Raw genomic sequence first — 23283 nt, 5'->3', positions numbered from 1 at the left:
GCCCATAAAAGCTCCCTAGCAACAATCATTCCAATATATCACCAGGAAAGGGTTTCATTCACTCAATGTGCTTCTGGTGTGCAATCACAATAAATAATTCATAGAATTTACAATACAGAAGGAGGTCATTTAGCTCATCGAGTCTGTAACGGCCCTTGGAAAGAGCACACTACATAAGCCCATGCCTCCACCACATCCCTGTAAACCAGTAACCCCAACTAACCTTTTTGGACGCTAAGGGCACTTTAGCATAGCTAATCCACCTAACCTGCACGTCTTTGGACTGTGGGAGGAAACCGGAGCACCCGGAGGAAACCCATGCATACACGGGGAGAACGAGCAGACTACGCACAGACAGTGACCCAAGCCGGGAATCGAATCTGGGACCCTGGAGCGGTGAAGCAATTGTGCTAACCACTGTGCTACCGTGCTGTAGGTTTGTGGAAGATACCTGGGATGCTTCCATGCCTCCTACATGTTGAGAAGATTGTAGATCCTGGACATCTTCAACGGACTACACAGGCTTCAGGATTGGCCCCGAATCACAAAATCGTGATGGAGCAGGAAACCATTCAGCCCATCATTCTGCACCAAATGAACATTATGAGTTTGTGCTATTCCCATGCATTTTCACCGTACCCCTGCACGTTGTTTCTATTCAAATAAACAGAAATTCTACCAATTGCTGTGGTAGGATTTGAACTCATGACCCAAAAACATTAACCTGGCCTCTGGATTGCTAGTCCAGTGATATTACCACTATATCTCCCAATTCATCAGTGACAAAGGGTACCTGCAAAGGACGTGGGTGATCATGCCTGTGCAGCGGCCAGAAAATGCAACTGAGAGTAGGTACACCGATGTTCATACTGTTACATGAACATTGATAAAGCAGAGCATTGAAATCTTGAAGACACGATTCCGATGTCTGTACAGATCTGATAGAGCACTTCAGTACACCCCCAGAGTTTCACGGAGGTAAATTACCTTAGTCATTATTACAACTGTGAGGAAATGCAACAAAGCACTAATTATTATAGCCATTGAATTTGAATTGTCACGCACAAAAGCCACCGATGTTTTTGTCAGAATGACAGTTGTCACAATTCGGAATATCACAATGCCAAGTGTGATACTGATTATAATGGTAATCTGTAAATAAAAAAAGAAGAAAAAAATTATTTAAAATTGTCAAAGGGAGGTCAGTATCAGCAAAGAAGTTATGAAAGATACTCAGACAAAAGCAGTTGGAGAAGGACTAAAGGGGATTACAACAGTAGTAAAAGAGAGAGTCACAGCAAAGGCATCCAACATTGACATGGCCGGCACAGATGAGGGTACTTGACTAATTTAAGAGGGAACACCACAACACTCATACAGCTGCATAGGCCAAGATAGTAACAGGATAGGAGTGAATAAATCTAATAGCTAAGATAATTAACACCAAAATAAATAGTAGAAAATAGTAACAGTAACACATGCACAGATATTACAGATACAACATACTTATGGTATATACACAGAGTAAAGTTAGATAATAAAGAACAGGTGCAGTAGGGATACACACTAATATAATGAGCACATTAAATAGAAACACCAGGGGCTCAGAAATATAATTACTTTGTGCCTGATTTCAGGTGCTAAATTGATCCAATATGATGGGAAGGAAAAGTGTTCATTTCGATCAAGGAATGTGGCCTCCACAATATTAGATCAAGCTTCTCCATAGATGCCCAGAGTACATATCAGAAGTATTCAAAACAATGAAGATATAAATAAAGGGCCTGCACTTGTGAAATTTTGGTATGCCCCAGTGCCTAATTTGCCACATGAAACCTGTCCAACAATTTACAATGTGAGCCTCAAAAAATTGTAATGTTCAAACAATATATCTGCTGTGGACCATGCCAGAAGAGCTTTTCAGGACAGCCTTGAGTGGATATTCAGCACGCTCCACAGATTTGCCATTGTGAAGGATCATCTCTTACAATGCTCATTGCATCTATCATTTCCTAGTGTATTTAGAACAGCCTTCTTAAGAACCGTGAACTCTTGGTTTGCTCTTCATCCATCTGCAACAGAGGTAACATGTAAAACATTCATTACATGTGACATCTGCAGAATCCAATCCTTCTGCTCCAGTGTCTGCAAAGTTTACCGGCTCCCCCTTAGTGGTAATAGGCTGGGAGCAGTGTTGATTACCTGGGAGTGGATCTTCTGCCTCTCAGGCTAAGGAAATCCAGCCCTCGACTGACCCCCAGGTCAATCAGATTGGCTGGGAGGTCTTGTAGTACCTGAATACCAGAGGCAAGTAGCGGCCACTGCTGGAATTCCAGACAGTCCTGAGGAGAAGAAAGGCGTCTCTGGAACTTAAAAGATAAGTTCAGGGATACTGGTCAAGGAAAGAACAGGGGATGTGCCAAGAGGGAATGGAGAGGTGGGGGATGTTAGGTTTTAGAGACCGGAGTGGGGGGGTAGTGTTTTTTTTTAAATTTTACAATTAAGGGGCAATTTAGTAGGCCAATCCACCGACTCTGCATGTCTTTGGGTTGTAGGGGTGAAACCCAGACAGACACAGGATGAATGTGCCAACTCCACATGGACAGTGATGCAGGGTGAGGATCAAACCCGGGTCATCGGCACTGCAAGGCAGCAATGCTAACCATTGCGCCACCCTACCTACCTGTGGGGTAGTGTTATAACCCTACAGGAGGCCCAGGGATCTGCAATGTCCCTGTGGCCTCACCTGAATACAAGTTACCAAGATGTAGGTGCGGGGCTATCCACCCTTTTACCTGGGACTATTGGGATATAAATACCACAGCCCGGTGGTGGGTAGGGATGCAGGAGACCTTCAAGAAGTGGGAGAAGTGTATAGTTAGGTGAATAAAACAGAACTTTTATGCAGTCATCACTTCTGAGTAGTCGCTTGCCTGAGACGCTACAGGTAGGATGAGATTACTTGGTCAGTGTGTGTCTGCCCCCAATTGCACAAGGGCCACCCCAAAGTTGGTACTCGTCCTTCCTTCCTGCTTTTTAGCCTGAGCTGCTAAAGTTGCAGGATGCCGTCTTCCTTCTACCTTCCCCAGCTGCATGTATTATTATGGCAGTGGCAGAATAAGGTCTTAAGTGGCCATCAATTGAGCAGGTGGGTGCTGTAAAGTTCACTCCATTGTGGGTATCGGAATGATGCTACTGGAAGGTCACCATTCGTGACCCTGAATCATTGTCAGGCTTTGTGCACATCTTCCACACTTGAAATTAAAGGGATGAAAGGCTTGGAGCCGGATTCTCCGTTCCTGATGTGACTCTCTGTAAAGATTTCAAAGTGTGGTAGCGAACGTGAACTGCCGCGAGCTCCCGCAGGCTCAGCCCCACGAGGCTGGGAATGCTATTCAACGTTAATTGGTTGACTTAATGAGGCGCCATGGGCTTCACGTCGCAAATGAAGGCTCGCCAGCTGATTCGCCGGGACCATGCTCGCCAGCTTCCCGCCAGCAACGTCGAGCAGCACGTAAACGGCACTTGCGCAGCCAACCCCACTCAGCTCGCAGCCATGGTGCCGAGATGTCCAGTCCCAAGATTTGGAGATGGGGAGGTTCCAAGATGTGGTGGGGGTCAGGAGAGATGTCCTGTTCCCCTGAGAGTGCCAGAGGGTGAGCCACAGGGCTTCCAGTGCTGCCTGGGACGAAGTGGCAGAAGCCATCAGGGAACCGTGATCAGGTTTGTTCTCCAGTGTCACAAAAAGGTTAATGACACCGGGCAGCTCAGGTGAGTTGACACTAACGCTTCCAACCTCCACCTCCTCCCCCCCCCCCCCCAAGAGACCTTGCTGCCCCCACGCGAGCATTCAACCCATCCAATCCTCCCTTCACCCCCCCAAACCTTCCTTCTCCACTCCCCCCACACTGTGAACCATGTGTGCGGCTAACAAAACCCTCTCTGTGTCTCCGCAGGAGAAGCTCTCCCACAATCACTGGGGGAGGGCCAGACTAGCAGAGGGGTGCTGGACATAAGAATCCTCACAACCTTTGAGGAACGGGCCATGGAGGCGATTGTGGTGGCCGTGGACACAGAGGTCACCAATGTGGAGGCCAGCGCACGCCACAGTGGTGAGGATCCACTGGACCCCACCTGGAGGACCTGACACACGTGAGTTGTTATTGCCATACACACTGACACATCCCTCCCACTGACCACATGTCCATTCTCCTGCAGGTCCTCCAGCCGATGGCGCCGGCCCATCCGGTGTGGCCCCCTCCCCTGCCTCCCCTGGGATCACCTCAGAGGAGAGCTCCAAGGATGCCATGATCGACGTGATACAGCTGCCAACCCCACCCTCCACCAGCGCAGATACACACACCTCGGTGGACAACGTGAGTGGTTAGTCTTCTGGGGCACAATCTGGTTAGCACCACACAGTTGCTGATGTACATCAGGTGATGGCAGTGATGCCAGGCGAGACAGCAGTCGGAAGTCTGCTGGACCCCATGACCCAGCTGGGTCATAGCCAGATGCTGAGCCTATGGAACATGCTATCCCGAAGCTGATGGAGACGTTGGGGAGCAGCCGGGATATTCAGAGAGAGATGTTAGTGACACTCCAGCAGGTCCATAGCCGGCTGTAGTTCCAGAGTCTACAGGCACACAAGATGTCGCTGGCAATGCGTGGCACCGACGTCAACATTGCTAGTGTGACCGCGGTGGACAGCCAGGTGCATGACAGCATGAGTGAAGATGTCCAAGGTGTGGCGCAGTAGATGACAGCCATGGCTGAGGGCCTCAGCAGACTGTCCAACTCGCTGGGGATGTGACCCAGTACCAGGCTGACCTTGATGAGGTGCTGCGGGACATGTCTCGCTCTCAGATGGGAATGCCTGAGGCACTGGGGAGTTTGTCCCAGTCACAGGTGGGCATTGCCAAGGCACCGCAAAGCATGGCCCAATCACTGAGCATCGACACCTTGGGTGCAGACCATGGGGAACCGCAAGGGCTGGCAGAGTCCAGATGACACCGAGACAGCTTGGGCCCAAACAAGCTGCCTCTCGTCCTGAGCTAAACACCAGGGCCCGATTAGCACCACCCTCTGGAAACTACCCTGTCCTGAATCCCCTAGCGGTAGGAGCGGGAAGGTTGACACCTGTTTATGAAGGAAGTCCCGCACCTGCAGATACCTGAATTTGTTTCCCCTCGCCAACCCAAACTTTTCCTGTAACGCCCTCGTACTCGGAAAGCTCCCCTCTATGAACGTATCCCCCATCCTCTCAATCCCCCCTCTCCACCATAACCGGAACTCCCCGTCCATACAGACCGGGGCAAACCGGTGATTATCACAGATTGGGGCCCAGACCGATGCTCCCACATGCCGCCTCCACTGGCCCCAAACTCTCAGGGCCGCCACCACCACTGGACTGGTGGAGTACCGTGCTGGCGGGAACGGCAGAGGCACAGTTACCAAGGCCCCCAAACTGGTGCCCTTACATGAAGCCGCCTCCATACGCACCCATGCCGACCCCTCCCCCACCATCCACTTCCTGATCATGGCTGTATTAGCTGCCTAGTAATAGTTGCTACAATTCGGCAGCGCCAGCCCGCCCTTTCCCTGACTCTGCTCAAGCATTACCTTCCTTACCTGCGGGGTCTTGCCCGCCCAGACGAAGCCCGTGATCACTCTGTTGACCCGCTTAAAAAAGGACTGCGGAATAAAGAAGGGGAGACACTGAGATACAAATAGGAATCTCGGGAGGACCGTCATCTTCACCGTTTGTACCCAGAGACAACGGAAGCGCGACCCATCTCCGAAAATCGACCTTCATTTGGTCCACCAGACGGGCCAGATTCAATTTATGCAGCCGGTCCCATTCCCGCGTCACTTGGATGCCTAGGTACCTAAAGCTTCCCTCTACTAACCTAAATGGCAGCTCTCCCAGTTGCCTCTCCTGTCGCCTCACCTGGACCGCAAACATCTCACTCTTTCCCATATTAAGCTTATACCCCGAAAACCGGCCAAATTCCCCTGGAGTCCTCATGATTTCTTCCATCCCCTCTATTGGGTCCGAAATGTACAGAAGCACGTCATCCGCATAGAGCGAAACCCTATGCTAAGCGCACCCCCGGACCAGTCCTCTCCAACACCTCGAGGCTCTCAGAGCTATTGACAATGGCTCTATAGCCAGCGCAAATAATAGTGGGGAGAGGGGGCATCACTGTCTCGTCTCCCGGTGCAGTCTAAAGTAGCCTGATGTTGTCCTATTCGTCCGTACACTTGCCACAGGAACGTGATACAGTAACCTGACCCAGTCAATAAAGCCCCGCCTGAATCCGAACCATCCCAGTATCTCCCACAGATAGTCCCATTCTACCTGATCAAAAGCCTTTTCTGCATCAATTGCGATCACTACCTCCATCCGGGTGCATCATTATTACATTTAACAGACTTCTTACATTGGCCACCAACTGCCTGCCCTTAACAAACCCCGTCTGGTCCTCCCCAATAATGTCCGGAACACAATCCTCGATCCTGGAGGACAAGATTTTGGCCAGTAACTTGGCATCTACATTCAACAGGGAGATCGCCTGTAGGACCCACACAGCTCCGGATTCTTGCCCCACTCAAGAATCAGCGAAATCGTTGCCTGTGACATCGTCGGGGGCAACACCCCTCTTTCCCTTGCCTCATTGAACATCCTCAAAAACACCAGCCCCAATATCCCCGAGAACTTTCTATAAAACTCCACTGGGTACCCGTCCGGACCCGGTGCCTTACCCGCCTGAATGGCCTTCAAGCCCTCCACTATCTCTTCCAGCCCGATTGGGGCCCCCAGCCCTTCTACCCGCTCCCCGTCCACCTTTGGGAAATTCAACCCCTCCAAGAAGTCCCTCATCCCCTCTGGCCCTGTAGGGGGTTCTGACTTGTACAGCCTGCTGTAGAAATCCCTAAACACCTTATTCACCTCTACTGAATCACCAACCAGGTTCTCATCTCCGTCCTTTACTATCCCTATCTTCCTAGCTGCCTCCCTCTTCCTAAGCTGCTGTGCAAGCATTCTGCTGGCCTTCTCTCCATGTTCATAGATCGCCCCCCTAGCCTTTCTCAGCTGCTCTACCGCCCTCCCTGTGGTCAGCAAGTTAAACTCTGCCTGTAACCTCCGCCGTTCCCTTAAAAGCCCTGCCTCTGGGGTCTTTGCATACCTCCTATCAATTTATAGTATCTACTTTACCAGTCGGTCCGTCTCTGCCCTATCCACCTTCTCCCTATGGGCCTGGATCGAGATCAGCTCCCCACTGACCACCGCCTTCAGTGCTTCCCACGCCACCGCTGCTGAAATTTCCCCTGTGACATTGACCTGCAGATAGCTCTGAATACATTTCCTCAGCCACTCGCACACCCTTTCATCAGCCAAAAGTCGCACATCCAACCTCCACTGCGGGCGCTGGTTACTGTCTTTACTAACCTGCAGGTCAACCCAGTGCAGAGCATGGTCTGAGATTGTAATCGCCGAGTACCCCGTGTCCATCACCCCAGCCAGCAAGGCCCTGCTCAAAATAAATAAATCAATCCGGGAATACACTTTATGCACGTGTGAGTAGGAGAACTCCTTTACCCTCGGCTGCCCAAATCTCCATGGATCCACAACCCCATCAGCTCCATTAACCCTCTTAATTCCTTTGCCATTGCTGGCACGTTGCCTGTTTTCGGGCTTGACCCGTCCAAGCCAGGGTCCATAACTGTGTTGAAGTCCCCTCCCATGACCAACCTGTGCAAGTCCAGATCCGGTATCTTCTCCAGCATTCTCTTTATAAACTCCACATCATCCCAATTTAGCACATTCACATTTACGAATACCACCTGCACCTCCTCTAGCTTCCCACTGACCATAATGTACCGACCTCCCACGTCCGAGACTATTCTACCCGCCTCAAACACCACCCGCTTATTGACCAGGATCGCGACCCCTCTAGTCTTTGAATCTAGCCCCGAGTGAAAGACCTGACTGACCCCAGCCTTTCTTCAGTCTAACCTGGTCCGTTTCTTTGAGGTGCGTCTCCTGCAACATTACCACATCCGCCTTCAAATCCCTAAGATGTGTGAACACATGCGCCCTTTTGACCGGCCCATTTAACCCCTCGGAACATTCTAGGTGATCAGCCTAGTTGGGGGGCTCATTGCACCTCCCCCTCCGCCGATCAGCCATCCCCCTTTTTAGGCCTCCCTCCAGCCCGTGCTCCGCGCCTCCACCGGTTCATCCCCAGGCAGGACCCGCCCCCAACCTCCTCTCTGTCCTCAGCCCAAGTCCCCCCCCTCCCCCCAGCAACAACACCCTATAACCCAACCCCTTTACTAAACAAAACATATGCACCCCCCCCCCCCACTGTGCTAGTTTGATGGGCCCCGGCGCCAGATAGTCTCCCACCTATTGTTCCCCCCCCCCCCCGCTCATAAAAACAAACTTCAACATCAAACAATCCCCACACAATTCCCCAACAGAAAAACACCAAGATCAAAACAAGCACACCTCCATCCCCCAACAGTGCAAATGAAAACCTTAACTCCCTCAGCTCTACCGCTAGTTCCAAATCAATGCAAATTGCATCACAAACATCTTCCATGAAACACAAAACGAGAAACTTTTTACAAAAAGTGAAACAAAAAGAAAAAAACAAAAACATGAACATTGCAGTCAAGTTCAAAAGTTCTTAATCCATCATCAGCCCTCTCTTTTTCGCAAAGTCCAACACATCCTCAGGCGACTCAAAGTAGAAGTGCTGATCCTGATGCGTGACCCAGAGACGGGCTGGGTATAACATTCCAAACTTCACCTTCTTTTTCTTAAAAAGGATCAACCTGATCTGTTTGAAGCCTGGTCTCCTCCTGGCCACCCCTACACTCAGGTCCTGGTAAACCTACAGGATGCTATTGTCCCATTTACAGCTCCGTGTCTACTTGGCCCACTGTAGAATGCGCTCCTTATCTGAGAACCTGTGGAATCTCATCACCATTGCCCTCGGGGGGGTCTGTAGCCACCTACGATGGACACTGGGCTACAAAATGGAGAACTGCTAAGGCTGCAGGGAAAAACAGTCTTAGCAAGGACAAGCAGTTTGCAGAAGACTAATTAGCATTCTGCACGTACAGAAACCAGTTGTGGCCAGGTGCAGAGTTTCAGCCAAAGGTGTAAATGGCAACAAGATCTACATAGTAATGAGGTGATCCAGATCCAGACCCCGCACAATAGAAACATTTAAGTATCAATAGATACTTTTGAGTAGACGCCCAGACAAAACGGCACCACTGTATCCAACACAAAGAACCATAGGGACAGCCCACCCATCGAGAAACGACCCTCAGATTGGGGGGTTTGGAAGATATCGATTGGGAAAGGCCCAATCGATACATGGCAGGTAAAAGGCCCGCCCCGAAGGGGCACGGACTTCTAGGGACTATAAAAGTAGACCCCGCACATGGTTTGGTCTGTTTTGTCGCTCCGGCTCTGCTTTGCTGCTACATCGCATCCTGACTCCAGTTCCATCACCAGCCATTGAGCCATCAGCCATCGAACTGTAAGTGCCAATACAACGATCGCTACGTGATCCAGACCTTGCTAGATCCTGACAACTTTAAGTACCTGAGAGTTGCAGACCAAGAACGGGACGAAGGCCTTGCTCCCTGACCTTGCCTGTTCCTGTCTAGATAAGTATTTTAGTTGTTTAGTATTAGAAGTAAGTTAGTCTCTTTAGCGTATGCATGTGTATTTATTATATTTGTCATAATAAATATCAATCGTTTGGACTTACTAATCGGTGTACAGATTTATTACTTTGAACCTGACCTTGATATACTTGTGAGGTGTCTAAATACGGCACCTGGCGACTCCTGAGCATAATTACATACACAGAGCCATAGTAGTGTTAAGCACACGGCCTTTAAACGGAGGCGTGTTAATACACTCCAGTAAAACGAGCAACATTTAGTGGCGACATCCTGACGGGACGCGGTTACAAGTGGCACCCCCACTCCGTCGAGGACCCAGAAATTTGAATTAGAAATCTGAGTAAAGAAAAAGGAAAAATCACAAGTAATCAAGGTGTTCAAACGAATAAAGATAATTCGGAAGTGTGTTTTGTGCATGCGTACTAACAGGGTTGTAAGGAAAACCTGAGAGCTTTTGTTGCGACGAACTGTCGGGAGTTTTGTGAGCGGAACATAGCGTTAGCCTTACCCGTCTTGTAAAACATAACCTCAACACAACCTGTTCCAAATTTAAGAGAAAGACAAAATGACCATGCAGGCAATGGAACGCCTCATGAACCCAGAACGGTTTGTGGTCGCAGCGACCAGCAGTAGCCGAGTAGGTCAGTGTCCCGTGTGGGAGCTGGAACTCCGCAAGTATCTGCAAGGAAAGGGATGGCCCCTTTGGAAAGAGTTCTGTATGAATGAGGAGACAGGTCCCGGAAGTATAGGACATACTTGGTGGGAGAACCTCTCTCAAATTCATAAGAAAAACCTTAGTAAATCACGCAAGCCGATGGCAATCGTGTCCTGTTTGGCACAGTTGCGAGGCACTGAGGAGGTCGTTCAGACACTCCGGGCAGAATTAGAAGAACAAAATAGGATGAGCAAAGTGGATGTCAGGGACATCGAGAAAGAGAATATGGAACTTAGAGGGAAGCTGGCAGAGAAGGGTAGCGAGGTAGATGATGCCAAGAGGGCACATCAGTCATGTCTAGCCCATCTCAGCAGTTCCCAGACCCAGTACGAAAAGGCCTATCAGGACGTGCAACGTGCCGTCCTGATAAGAGAAGAATCAGAGAAGCAGGTAGAGGCATTGCAGAGGCAATGCTCTGACCTTAAGGCAGCGTTAAGAGCACTCCATGCTGCCACCACAGAACAAAGACAAAGTACAGTGGATCATGCGAAGTGTAGAAAGCAGATTGCGGAACTGCAATCTCTGCTTTCAGTGCAGAATGGGTTCCAAAGTACTTTTGGAACACAGCTAGATGAGGAGAATGCCCCAGACTGGCAGGAATTAAGTGAGAGAGCGCAGCGCTATGTTCAAGGAACATGTGCGCCAGCAGCGCAGCAGAAAAGACAAGCACCCCAACCCCCCACAGATCAGATAGCTACCGTACCCATGAATCCAGTCACCACCCAAAGGAAAGCGACCACAGAAGGCGCACCCGATATCACCTACACCACCCTCTTAACTGTAACCCAACTCAGGGACGGGTGTGAGAAAATCACTCCGTTTCTCCCCACCGCAGACCCCCACCAATTTTTCGCGAAAGTGAAACAACAGGCAACCATGTACGGCCTGGACGAGAGAGAGCAGGTTAAGCTCACGGTTCTGAGCTTAGACCAATCTGTTGTAGCAGCCCTCCCCGACCCACAGAACGTTGGCGGAGGCACCCTAGAGGAAATGCACACCTCCATTTTAGATGCCATAGGGTATAACCGAGGTGACCCAGTTGAGGGACTTAACAAGTGCCGACAAAAGAAAACAGAGCATCCCACAGCATTTGCAGGAAGGCTGTGGATCCATTCTAACGCAGTTTTCGGCGATCTAAATAGAGCACATTTGAACCGTGAAAACATGGTTAAATGGACGCGCACCATAATTTCCCATGTCACAGATGCAGGACAGAGTGCTTGCAACAGTTATGACCCCTCAGAAGAGGCCCACAATGAGAAATGGGTCCTGAAAAGATTGTCCCGCGCTTGGGAGCAATCAGTTCAGGGCAAAGGCAAAGTAAAGTCCCCAGAGGAAGCTCAGGCTGCAGCGGACATTCAGGCAGTGAGAGCACACCAAAGCCCCGCATGGGTAAATGAAGGAAAGAACAGCCCTCCACAGAAGTCGCTCGAATGCTACAACTGTGGCCAATTAGAACATTGGGCTAAGGAATGCAATGCACCCCAAAGATCACAGAGAGGCCAGCAGACAGGCATTCTGAATAGAAACAAAGCAAAGCTGATCCATAGTATAGGGATACAGTCAGGACAGACCAATGTGGACGGGACGGACTGACGGTGTTCGGGCTCCCCCACTTGGGTCTGTGACACTCTTTGGGATCAATCCGGAAGACCGGTAGTCACAGCTAAGGTTAGAGGGAAGCCCATAGAGTTACTTTGGGACACAGGAGGGTCCCGCACCACAATTAATTCCACCACCACGGCACAGGCAGACACGTGGCCGACCACCTCCACCATCACACTTAGCGGTTTCACAGGACACTCGCAGCAGGGACACATTACAGCACCCGTAGCAATCCAGCTAGGGAACATTTCCACCAAACACCCAGTCGTTTTAGTAAATCTTCCCCGTTCAGCAGAACACATACTGGGAATAGATTTTATGAATGCCCATAGCCTGTCGTTCGACCCAGTTAACCAGTGTGTCTGGTGAATGGCAAGATCAGACAGAGCACCCGCTACTCTCACAGTAGGAGAGTACGTTAATCGGATTAGCGCAGTAGGCGAATATTCATTTGACCTGACTACACTAAACACGGACAGACAAGTGAGAGCAGTTTTAAACAAACACAGGACAGCATTTGCCAGTCACCGGCACGACTGCGGCAGAATGACTGGACGAGTTCACGTTACCGGACCTGACCCCCGACCACAGAAACAATACAGATTTCCCCTAGAAGCAGAGGGAGAAATAGAGACAGTAATAGGTAGCTTATTGGAACAAGGGGTGCTTAGAACAGTAGCCTCAACCAATAATGCTCCTATTTGGCCAGTGAGAAAGCCCGACGGATCATGGCGTCTGACCATCGATTATCGGGAGCTCAATAAAGTAACCCCAGCAGTAGCCCCCACGGTAGCAACAAGTCCCGAGACCATGCTCAAACAGGGACTCAACTCCAAATTCTTCACGGTATTGGACATTAGCAATGGCTTCTGGTCAATCCCATTGGCAAAGGCGTGCCAGTACAAATTTGCCTTCACGTTCAAAACACAGCAGTATACGTGGACATGCCTCCCACAAGGATTCCACAATTCCCCCTCCATTTTCCACCGACAGCTGGCGAATGGTTTAGAAAAATGTTCCCGCCCCGAATGTCTGGTACAGTATGTAGACGACCTACTACTGCAGACAGACACAAAGGCAGAGCACATTACGCTTCTGGCCGAACTCCTGGAACTTTTAACCTCGATTGGATGTAAAGTTAACCCAAGAAAGACCCAGATATTGGAAAATAAAGTGATGTATTTGGGTACAGTCATCACGCACGGCAAACGCGAGATCGAATTCAAAAGGATTGATTCGATTGTCAAATTGCCCCTTCCCCAGAATGTTTCAGCCCTCCGGTCGTTCTTAGGACTGGTTGGGTACTGTCGGAACCACATCGATGGATTCGCGACAAAGGCAGCCCCACTCTCAGACCCCCTTAAGAAAGGAGCACCTTGGGAATGGCTTCCGCAGCATACAGAGGCTGTGGAAGAGTTAAAGAGAGCCCTTAGCGCAGCACCCGCGCTACAAGTCCCAGACCAACTCTCCCCTATGCAATAGAGGTTGCGAGCACAGATATGACCCTCTCGGCCGTGCTACTTCAGGAACGGCACGAGCAGCTCAGACCAGTGGCTTATGCCTCCCGACTTTTAGACCCAGTAGAACAAGGATTCTCAGCCTGCGAGAGGCACCTCCTAGCAGTTTTCTGGGCAGTTCAATACTTTTCCTGCATTACCGGACTCAACCCCATTACCATTTTGACCGAGCACACCCCCACACAGTTACTCCTAGACGGTCGACTGAAGGACAGTTCAGTTAGCCAGATTAGGGCAGCTAGGTGGACACTACTTTTACAAGGACGCGACATTACGGTAAAACGGATTCGGACACACACATTTTTAGCCGACAACCTCCAATATCCAGGACAGCCCCATGATTGTGAAATTGCAGCACCCCTACACAACACAGGCCCCTTCATAGCGAAGACACCCCCCAGGAAGATAGGGAACCCAAGACAAAGCCCCCAACACACAGACACGTGTGGCCCACTGAAGATATACGTGGACGGTTCATCCACGGTTTTAGATGGTGAGCGTATCACTGGATGCGGCATCTATGTCGAGGACGCGCAGGGTCGCGCACTCGAAGAAATAGCACTAAAATTGCCAGGTCACTTAGGCGCGCAGGCAGCAGAGCTCGCGGCCATAGCTTACATAGTGGACCACCCCGATTCTTTCCCCAGCCCGGCGGACATATATTCGGACAGTCTATATGTCTGCAACAGTTTGACGGATTTTCTACCCCTGTGGAGGACACGAGGTTTTGTCTCCGCAGACGGGAAACCCCTTCCATCAGCCCCTTTACTCCGCCACATCCTAGACAAAGCGAAGGATAGGACCTTTGACATTATAAAAGTTAGAAGCCACCATAGGTCATCCCCCCCTGGGAATGTAAAAGCCGACGCACTGGCTAAAGCAGGTTCCAGGCGAGGACACTTTTGGACACCCCCAGCTAGCGCACCAGCTAGCGCCCCTGTGAGTGCAGTTCAAGTCTCACAGACAGACATTAAGGATTTAGCAGAGGCACAGAAGCAGGATGAGGATCTCAGGGAGATTTTTAAAGGCAATTTTGTGCCTCAGTATGATAAGTTCCGACACGCTCTGACCACACATGAGGGTGTGATCATCAAGGACCAGCTTTATGTGGTCCCGCAGCAGGACAGAAACTAAATGATTGCCTTGTTCCATGACGGACACGGACATCAAGGGATCGACACGACCACGAGGCACCTCAGGCAACTCTGTTGGTGGCCTAACCTAAGGACCGATGTAACCCATTACATCGAGAATTGCCTTATTTGCGCCCAGAATAACCCGGAGAGGTAGTCCAAGAAGGCACAGCTTCGGCATACTCGACCAGTTAATGGCCCCTGGACAAACCTCCAGATCGACTTTATAGGACCATTGCCCCCTTGTAGGAATGGCTATAAATACGTGCTGGTTGTAATTGATACCTTTACCAAATGGGTAGAGGCATTCCCCTCAAGAACAAATACAGCTAAGACAGCTGCAAAAATCCTGACCCACCACATCTTCACGAGATGGGGTTTACCTAGAAGTATAGATTCGGACCAGGGATCTCACTTCACAGGACGTGTCATGAAGAACGTCCTGACCATATTCGGCATTAAACAAAATTTTCACATTGCGTATCACCCACAATCCAGCGGGATTGTAGAGCGCATGAATCGGACCCTAAAATCGACCCTTAGAAAAATGGTTCAAGAGAACAATTCTACATGGGATTCAGTACTCCCATTTTCACTAATGTTATCCGAAACACGGTTTCCACATCCACAGGATTCACCCCACACACACTCATGACCGGACGCCCTATGAAAGGTACAGAATTCCTTTTAGGACTGGACATGACTAGCCCCGAGGTGACGGCCCTCACGCACGAGAAAGCTGTTAAAGACCTAGTTGAGACTGTGAGGTCTGCACAGATCGCAGCCGCAGTTCAACTAGGAAAACGCCGCAGACAAAGCACAGCCTGCTTTAATAAGAACGTACACCACACAGAATTCCAGGTTGGGCAACAGGTAATGCTATCTGTGTATAACCCCAGCAGTTTTTTGGCACCAAAATTTCAGGCCCGTATTCAATTTCGGACAAAATTAGCCCCTCAGTTTACAGGATAAAATACCCCAATGGAAAGACTGCGTGGTTCCATATTAACCAACTGAAGGCATATGGAACATGCACACCATGTCCTGCTGGACGCAGCAGAACATCTCGCCCCGCCCACTAGAGACACGTTTCCACCATCCCCCTCACAGACCAGTTCATCATCGGACTCGCCCACGACTCCGCCCACTGACCACAACAGACCACGCCCCGAAACGCCCACAAGCTGCCACAGCAGTGACAGCGATACTGACACTGACTTTGAGGACAGCCACAGCACACAACCCTCAGCTTCCGACCTCATTCCAGCCTTGGTTCAAACATGGAAAAAAGCACTGAATGCCAGAGGTGAGGTGAGAGTGACTGCCCTTGACATCAGGGCAGCATTTGACCGAATATGGCATCAAGGAGCCCTAGCTAAAGTGGAGTCAATGGAAATCAGGGAGAAAACTATCCTGAAATCATACCTGGCACAACGCAAGATGATTGTGGTGGTTGGAGGTCATATAATCTGAGCTCCAGGACACCACTGCAGGAGATCTTCAGGATAGTATCCTAGGCCCAACCATCTTCAGCTGCTTCATCAATGACCTTCCTTCTATCATAAGATCAGAAGTGGGGATGTTTGCGGATGACTGCACAATGCTCAGGACCATTTGCAACTCCTCAGATAATGAAGCCGTCCGTGTCCAAATGCAGCAGGACCTGGACGATATCCAGGCTTGGGCTGACAAGTGGCAAATTACATTTGCACCACACGAGTGTCAGGCAGTTACCATCTCCTACAAGTGAGGATCTAACAATCGCCCTGTGACATTCAATGGCATTACCATCGCTGAATCCCCCACAGTCAACATCTTGGGGGTTAGCATTAATCAGAAACAGAACTGGACTAGCCACATTAATACTGTGGCAACCCCCCCCCCCCCCCCCCCCCCCCCCAAAAGCCTGTCAACCATCTACAAGGCACAAGTCAGGAGTGTAATGGAATACTTTCCACTTGCCTGGATGAGTGCAGCTCCAACAACACTCAAGAAGCTCATCCAGGACAAAGAATCTGCTTGATTGCTCCTTCCTTGGGCGACAGCGTGGCACAGTGGTTAGCACTGTTGCCTTATGGCTCCAAGATCCCAGGTTCAACTCCGGCCTCAGATGACTGTATGTAGTTTGCGCTTTCTCCCCGTTTCTGTGTGGGTTTCCTCCAGGTTCTCCAGTTTCCTCCCACAGTCCAAAGATGTGCAGGTTGGTGGACTGGTCATGCTAAATTGCTCCTTAGCTTCCAAAAGATTAGGTGGAGTTACTAGGTTACGTGGATAGGGTGCAGGCGTAGGGTGCTCTTTCCAAGGGCTGGTGCAGACCCTATGGGCCAAATAGCCTCTTTCTGCACTGTAGATTCTATGATTCCACAAACATTCAAACCCTCCACCACCAAAGAACAGTGGCAACCTTGTGTGCCATCGATATGATGTACTGCAGTAACTCATTAAGGGTCCTTTGACAGCAGCTTCCTACGTTGCAGGTGGGGTGGGGTGGGCTGGACTCTCCCCCCCCCCCCCCCCCCCCCCCAACACTCCAACCGTCTCCACCACCGTCACCCCAGGGATCCGATGGAACCGTGGCGGGGGGAGGGGGGGAGAGGTTGGCTTGTAGGGCGGGGGGAGGGGGTTGTCCATAGCCTTGGACAGTTTTTCCCTTCCCACAAGTTGGTTAACCTGGAGGCAATCAGTGTCCTGTGCGCGTTGGCCCTGGAGCACAAGTCATGCGGCCTCCCGTGCATGTCTGGGCCCCATGTCCTGCCCACCCTCCCCCTCCCACATATCCTCTTCGGCAGACGAGGACAGGTGTTCATCATCCTTCTCCAGCATGTCGGTCCTTTGCTGCGCAATGTTGTGGAGGACACAGAAAGCTGCAACGATGTGGGAGACCTTCTCAGCCCCTCCAGAGCGGTCCAGGCACCTGAACCGCATCTTCAGGATGCCGAAGCCTGCTCGATCATGCCCCTTGCTGCTGCGTGGCCATCGTTGTAGCAATGCTTGCCATTCGTCTGTGGCCTCCGGATGGGTGACATCAGCCACGACCGCATTGGATAACCCCTGTCGCCAAGAGCCACCCCCCAGGCGGGAGGGCATCTCGAACCTGTCAGGAATTGTCAAGTGTGCCAGGATGAAGGTGTCGTGCATACTGCCCGGGTATCGGGCGCAGACGTACATGATACGCATCTGATGGTCACATATCAACTGCACGTTCATCGAGTGGTAACTCTTTTGGTTTGTTAGAGCGGCCTGTCATCTGCAGGCGCTCATAGGGGGCATGCATCCCATCGATCATCCGCTGGCCTGGTTCATCCCGTTGATGGCAGCGAACCCCGCTGCCTGGGCATCCTGGTGGGGGCGGTGCACATTAAAATGGATGTATTGTGCCGACTGGGCTCAAAGAGCCTCCGTGACGGCACAGATGCACCTATGCAGCGAGGTCTGTGAGATCCTGGACAGGTCCCCACTCAATGCCTGGAAGGGCCGTGTGGCGTAAACATTCAAGGTGACCGTCACCGGGAGTGGGTGTCCTCCCCCATTCCCCCAGGGTGCCAGGTGCTCCATGATCTGATAGATATGTCCACTGTCTCCCTGCTCAGTCAGAGGCATGTCCAATGGCATGTCCAGTCCGGCAGGTCCTCGAATGACAGGCGCTGCCGGTACACATGAGGCCTCATTAAGCACCCCTTTGCAGCTCCACCTCCTCGGCTTGTTGGGCAGCTGCACCTCAATCCTGGTTAGCTGCCTCATTTTCCTCTGGGGCAGGCTCTGCTGCTGCACGCTCAGCTGCTGCAGCTTCCTCATCCTTGAGCGGCGCCAGCTTGTACAGTCGCAGTGCATCCCCCAGGGCTGCGCAGGTTAGCAGGAATACCATCATTGCAGTTTGAATTCCAAAATCCATGCAGGGGGTGAAAGGCCTACATGTTAGCATGTTGCGTACCCTTGTGCCCAACCAGATCCAACGGGCTACATGGTGACTCTGCCCCTGCCTGGCCCCCCATCTCCACAACCCTGGCCCCATCGGTACCCGGCACCATGGGGGACTCTGACCCTGGCACCTGTCCCTGCTGCCAGGAGTACTACTGGCTGGTGCTGTCTTGTCAACGGTATATTCCGCGGTCCTTGTCCATCGCCCCCTTAGGGGCTACAATGCGCGTTGCCCTGGGTGGGCGGCCTGATGCCCCGCTGGCTGGTGGCGGCTGGTTGGGTGGTGGCTGGTTGGGTGGTGGGGAGTATGGCGGAGGGTTGTGTCATAATATACACCAACATATCATGATGCAGACACATACTGATGGACGTACACTAGGACCAATCAACATGCACAAACACCACAGCCAATCACCAGTTAGAACACACACATTATAAAGGCAGATGGCATCACTTTTCCCGCTCATTCTGGATGCTGCCTCTCAGAAGCACAAGAGCTCATCCAGCCCAGCACAGACTCACACCACGTGCTGGAGAGATTCAACTGGTTCGGACAGGCACAGGTCTCTAGTTAAACTAACATCGTGTAAACCCAGTTATGGTATGTCTATTATTTTATAAGAGTTAATAAAATAGTGTTGAACCTTCTTCAGTGTTGGTGGCATGTGTCTGCTTCACAAGTCCACAGTGCCCAACACTTCATGGTATCAGTAGTTGAGGGATGTTAATACTTCTGAGACCTACCTACCAGTGATCAGCCTTCCACCAGCCATCCTGCAGTATGGACACCGTTCGCCCGCCGCCGCCCCTCCGCATTGCCGGGAACCTGGGCTCCAATTGGGAGATTTTTAAACAGCGCTTCCAGCTGTACCTCGAGGCCATGGACCTGCCTCGGATGCATGGAAGGTTGCTCTCTTCCTCTCCACAGCCGGGGACCATGCCCTCCACATCTTTAACTCGCTCACTTCGCTGACAGGCAGGATAAATCAAAGTTCAAGATGGTCCTCCTAAAGTTCGACAGCCACTGCGAGGTTGAGGTAAACAAGAGCTTCGAGCAATATATATTTCAGCAGCGCTTACAGGGTAAGGACGAACCTTTCCAGTCCTTTATCACCCATCTCCGTGTCCTTGCGCAGTCCTGCAACTACGGGTCCACCTCTGACTCCATGATACACGACCAGATCGTTTTTGGTGTGCAGTCGGAACCCCTTCGCCAGCAGCTTCTCAAAGTCAAACAGCTCACCCTGTCCACTGCCATAGAGACCTGTGTGTTCCATGAGCACGCCTCCACGCGATATTCCCGCATCGAGGCCGCTGAAACGGCGCGGCAAGCTCCCCACGAGGCAAAACGGGTCCAGGTCATCAAGTCGCTCCAGAGCCTAAGTCTGGACGAAGGCGGCCATTTTGCGCGCGTTTCGCCGTCTCCCGCGCTGGGACGCAACGAACGTGGTGACGTTGAGGAATATACTGTGCAGGCGCGCACCACGCTGGATCGTACCGCGCATGTGCGGTGGCGTAACGAACGCACTGACATGCAGCAACTGTGGCTCCGCCCACTTAAAGCGGCAATGTACCGCCAAGACCCGACGCTGTCTGCAGTGTGGCAAACTTGGCGACTATGCTGCTTTATGCAGGTCGACTCAGCCTGCTAGTTTCCGAAGATCCAGCCAGCCTCGCAGGGATGTCCGGGCCATTCAGCCCACAATCAACGCGTCTGTGCCACACCTGTCCTCCGACTTTGACAGCAATGACCTGCAAGCCCCTTTCCAAGTCGGCATCATAACCAAGCACAGAATGTCTCCTAAGCGCAGCACCAAACCCATTCCAATACACAGCATTGATCCAGATGATGAGTGGTGTGCCACCCTTATGGTCAAATGGTCCCCAGTGAGGTTCCGCCTGGACACTGGCGCCTCCGCTAATCTAATTGCGTCATCTGACCTTCGCAGCCTCCGTGTCCAGCCTGCCATCTGCATGCCAAATGCTTGATGATAACAGAAATGCCATCACTGCCAGTGGCTCCTGACAACTCGAGGTGACGCACCGTGCTCACACAGCTGTACTATCCTTCGAGATCGTTGCCGCCTCGAAAGCCTCCTTGCTTGGTGTGCAGGCATGTAAGCTGCTGAACTTGGTGCAGAGGGTTCACTCTCTCTCTCCCAACAACGTGCCTGCCTCTCCTGACACCGACTTCAGGGCACAACTCGACTCCATCATCCAACACTACCACAACGTCTTCGAGGGCATGGGCACGCTCCCGTATACAAGATTCTACTCAAGCCCAACGCCACTCCTGTGGTACACGCATCTCGCAGGGTCCCAGCGCCCCTTAAAGACCGCCTCAAGCAACAGCTGCAGGACCTCCAGGACCAAGGGGTCATCTCCAGGGTCACGGAACCGACCGACTGGGTGAGTTCCATGGTCTGTGTGAAGAAACCGCCCGGTGAGCTAAGGATCTGCATAGATCCTAAGGATCTTAATCGGAATATCATGCTGGAGCACTACCCGATTCCCAAACTTGAGGAACTCACGTGTGAAATGGCCCACGCCAAACTCTTCACAAAACTCGACGCCTCAAAAGGCTTCTGGTAAATCCAGCTGGATGAATCAAGCAGAAAACTGTGTACATTCAATATGCCCTTTGGCAGATACTGCTACAACCGAATGCCATTTGGCATCATCTTGGCGTACAAAGTATTCAACAGAATAATGAACAGATGATGGAGGGAATCGAAGGTGTCCGTGTCTACGTCGACGACATAATAATCTGGTCCACCACCCCGCAGGAGCACATCAGCCGCCTCAAGCGTGTCTTCAAGCGCATACACGAGCATGGCCTCCACCTCAATAGGGTCAAATGCTCTTTCGGCCAGTCGGACATTAAATTCCTGGGTGATCATATTTCCCATTTGGGTGTGCGGCCGGATGAGGACAAGGTTGCTGCCATCACATCCATGAAAACGCCCGAGGACAAGAAAGCGGTCCTCCGGTTCCTGGGCATGGTAAATTTCCTTGGAAAGTTTATTCCCAATGTCACCTCGCATACCACAGCTCTCAGGAACCTGGTTCGAAAGACAATGGACTTCCAGTGGCTCCCTGCCCACGAGGTCGAGTGGAGGGAACTGAAGGCCAAGCTATCCACGGCCCCAGTGCTGGCCTTTTTCAATCCAGCCAAGGAAACGAAAATCTCTACGGACGCCAGTCAGTCTGGCATTGGAGCCGTGCTTCTGCAGCGTGATGAGGCCTCGTCATGGGCCCCTGTTGCGTATGCGTCACGGGCAATGACCCCCACGGAACAGCGCTACGCGCAAATAGAGGAGTGCCTCGGCCTTCTGACCAGTGTCGTGAAGTTCCACGACTATGTTTATGGACTTCCCCAGTTTACTGTCGAGACCGACCATCGTCCGCTCGTCAACATAATACAAAAGGACTTGAATGGTATGACGCCTCGCCTCCTGCTCAAGCTCCGGAGGTATGATTTCCAACTCGTTTATACCCCTGGCAAAGACCTTGTCGTTGCCGACGCCGTCTCTAGGTCGATCACCTCTCCATGCGATCACGAAGGGTTCATTTGCTAGGTCGACGCTCAAGTTCAGTTCGCAGCCTCCCACTTGCCAGCATCGAATGCACGCCTGGTACTAATTCGCCGCGAGACAGCGGCTGACCCCCTTCTACAGCATGTCATGTGCCTAATGACGTACGGGTGGCTCAAAGGCCAATGCCCACAGTTTTACAATGTTCATGACGATCTGCTGGTCGTTGATGGGGTTCTCCTGAAGCTAGACCGCATAGTGATCCCGCACAGCATGCGCCAGCTGGACGAAGGCCATCTAGGTGTTGAAAAATGTCGCCGCAGGGCCAGGGAAGCTGTCTATTGGCCGGGAATCAACAACGACATTGCCAATGCGATACTCAACTTCCCCACCTGCCAGCGTTTTCAACCTGCCCAACCATGGGAGATCCTGATGCCCCATGAGTTGGTCACATCGCCCTGGACCAAGGTGGGCATTGACCTGTTCCACGCATTGGGTAGGGACTATGTGTTAATCATTGATTACTTCTCAAACTACCCGGAGGTCATCAGGTTGAACGACCTCACTTCTTCTGCTGCCATTCGGGCATGCAGAGATGTTTGCCCGGCATAGCATCCCGCTCACAGTGATGTCGGACAATGGCCCCTGCTTCACAAGCCAGGAATGGACCAGCTTTGCCCGGCAGTACAGCTTTGCACACATCACATCCAGTCCCCTGTACCCTCAGTCCAATGGCAAGGTGGAAAAGGGGGTTCACATAGTCAAGTGGCTACTCTGCAAGGCTGCCGATGCCGGATCTGACTTCTATCTCGCATTGTTGGCTTATCTCTCCGCCCTGCTCTCCACTGGGCTGTCGCCTGCACAGTTACTGATGAACCGCATCCTCAGGACGACGGTGCCGTCTATTCACACCCCGAATCTTGATCATGTTCCCGTGCTTCACAGGATGCAGACATCTCAGGCGCAGCAAAAGGCCACACACAACTCACGTGCTGCTGATCTCCCCGACATCCAGCCAAACGACAAGGTTCGCATTCATCTACCGGATGGTGGCTGGTCTGCACCTGCTGTTGTCCTTAGGCAGGTGGCCCCCTCCGTTCCTTCCTGGGTCGGTTACCAGACGGACCCATTCGGTGCCGCAATTGGCGTGC

At 51.6% G+C, this 23283-nt stretch overlaps 1 protein-coding gene across 1 annotated transcript in view; it reads right to left on the bottom strand.

Annotated features, from left to right (window-relative positions):
• The window catches only part of LOC119971676 (anoctamin-9-like), a 411929-nt gene that overhangs the window by 174326 nt on the left and 214320 nt on the right, over positions 1 to 23283 (bottom strand). The window contains exon 13 of the mRNA XM_038807554.1: positions 988 to 1152. Coding sequence (XP_038663482.1) covers positions 988 to 1152 — 165 coding nt within the window. The remainder of the gene's footprint in view (positions 1 to 987; positions 1153 to 23283) is intronic.

Source organism: Scyliorhinus canicula, chromosome 9 (assembly GCF_902713615.1).
Source record: "Scyliorhinus canicula chromosome 9, sScyCan1.1, whole genome shotgun sequence".
Classification (NCBI taxonomy): domain Eukaryota; kingdom Metazoa; phylum Chordata; class Chondrichthyes; order Carcharhiniformes; family Scyliorhinidae; genus Scyliorhinus; species Scyliorhinus canicula.
This window is presented reverse-complemented; position numbering and strand designations above follow the sequence as displayed.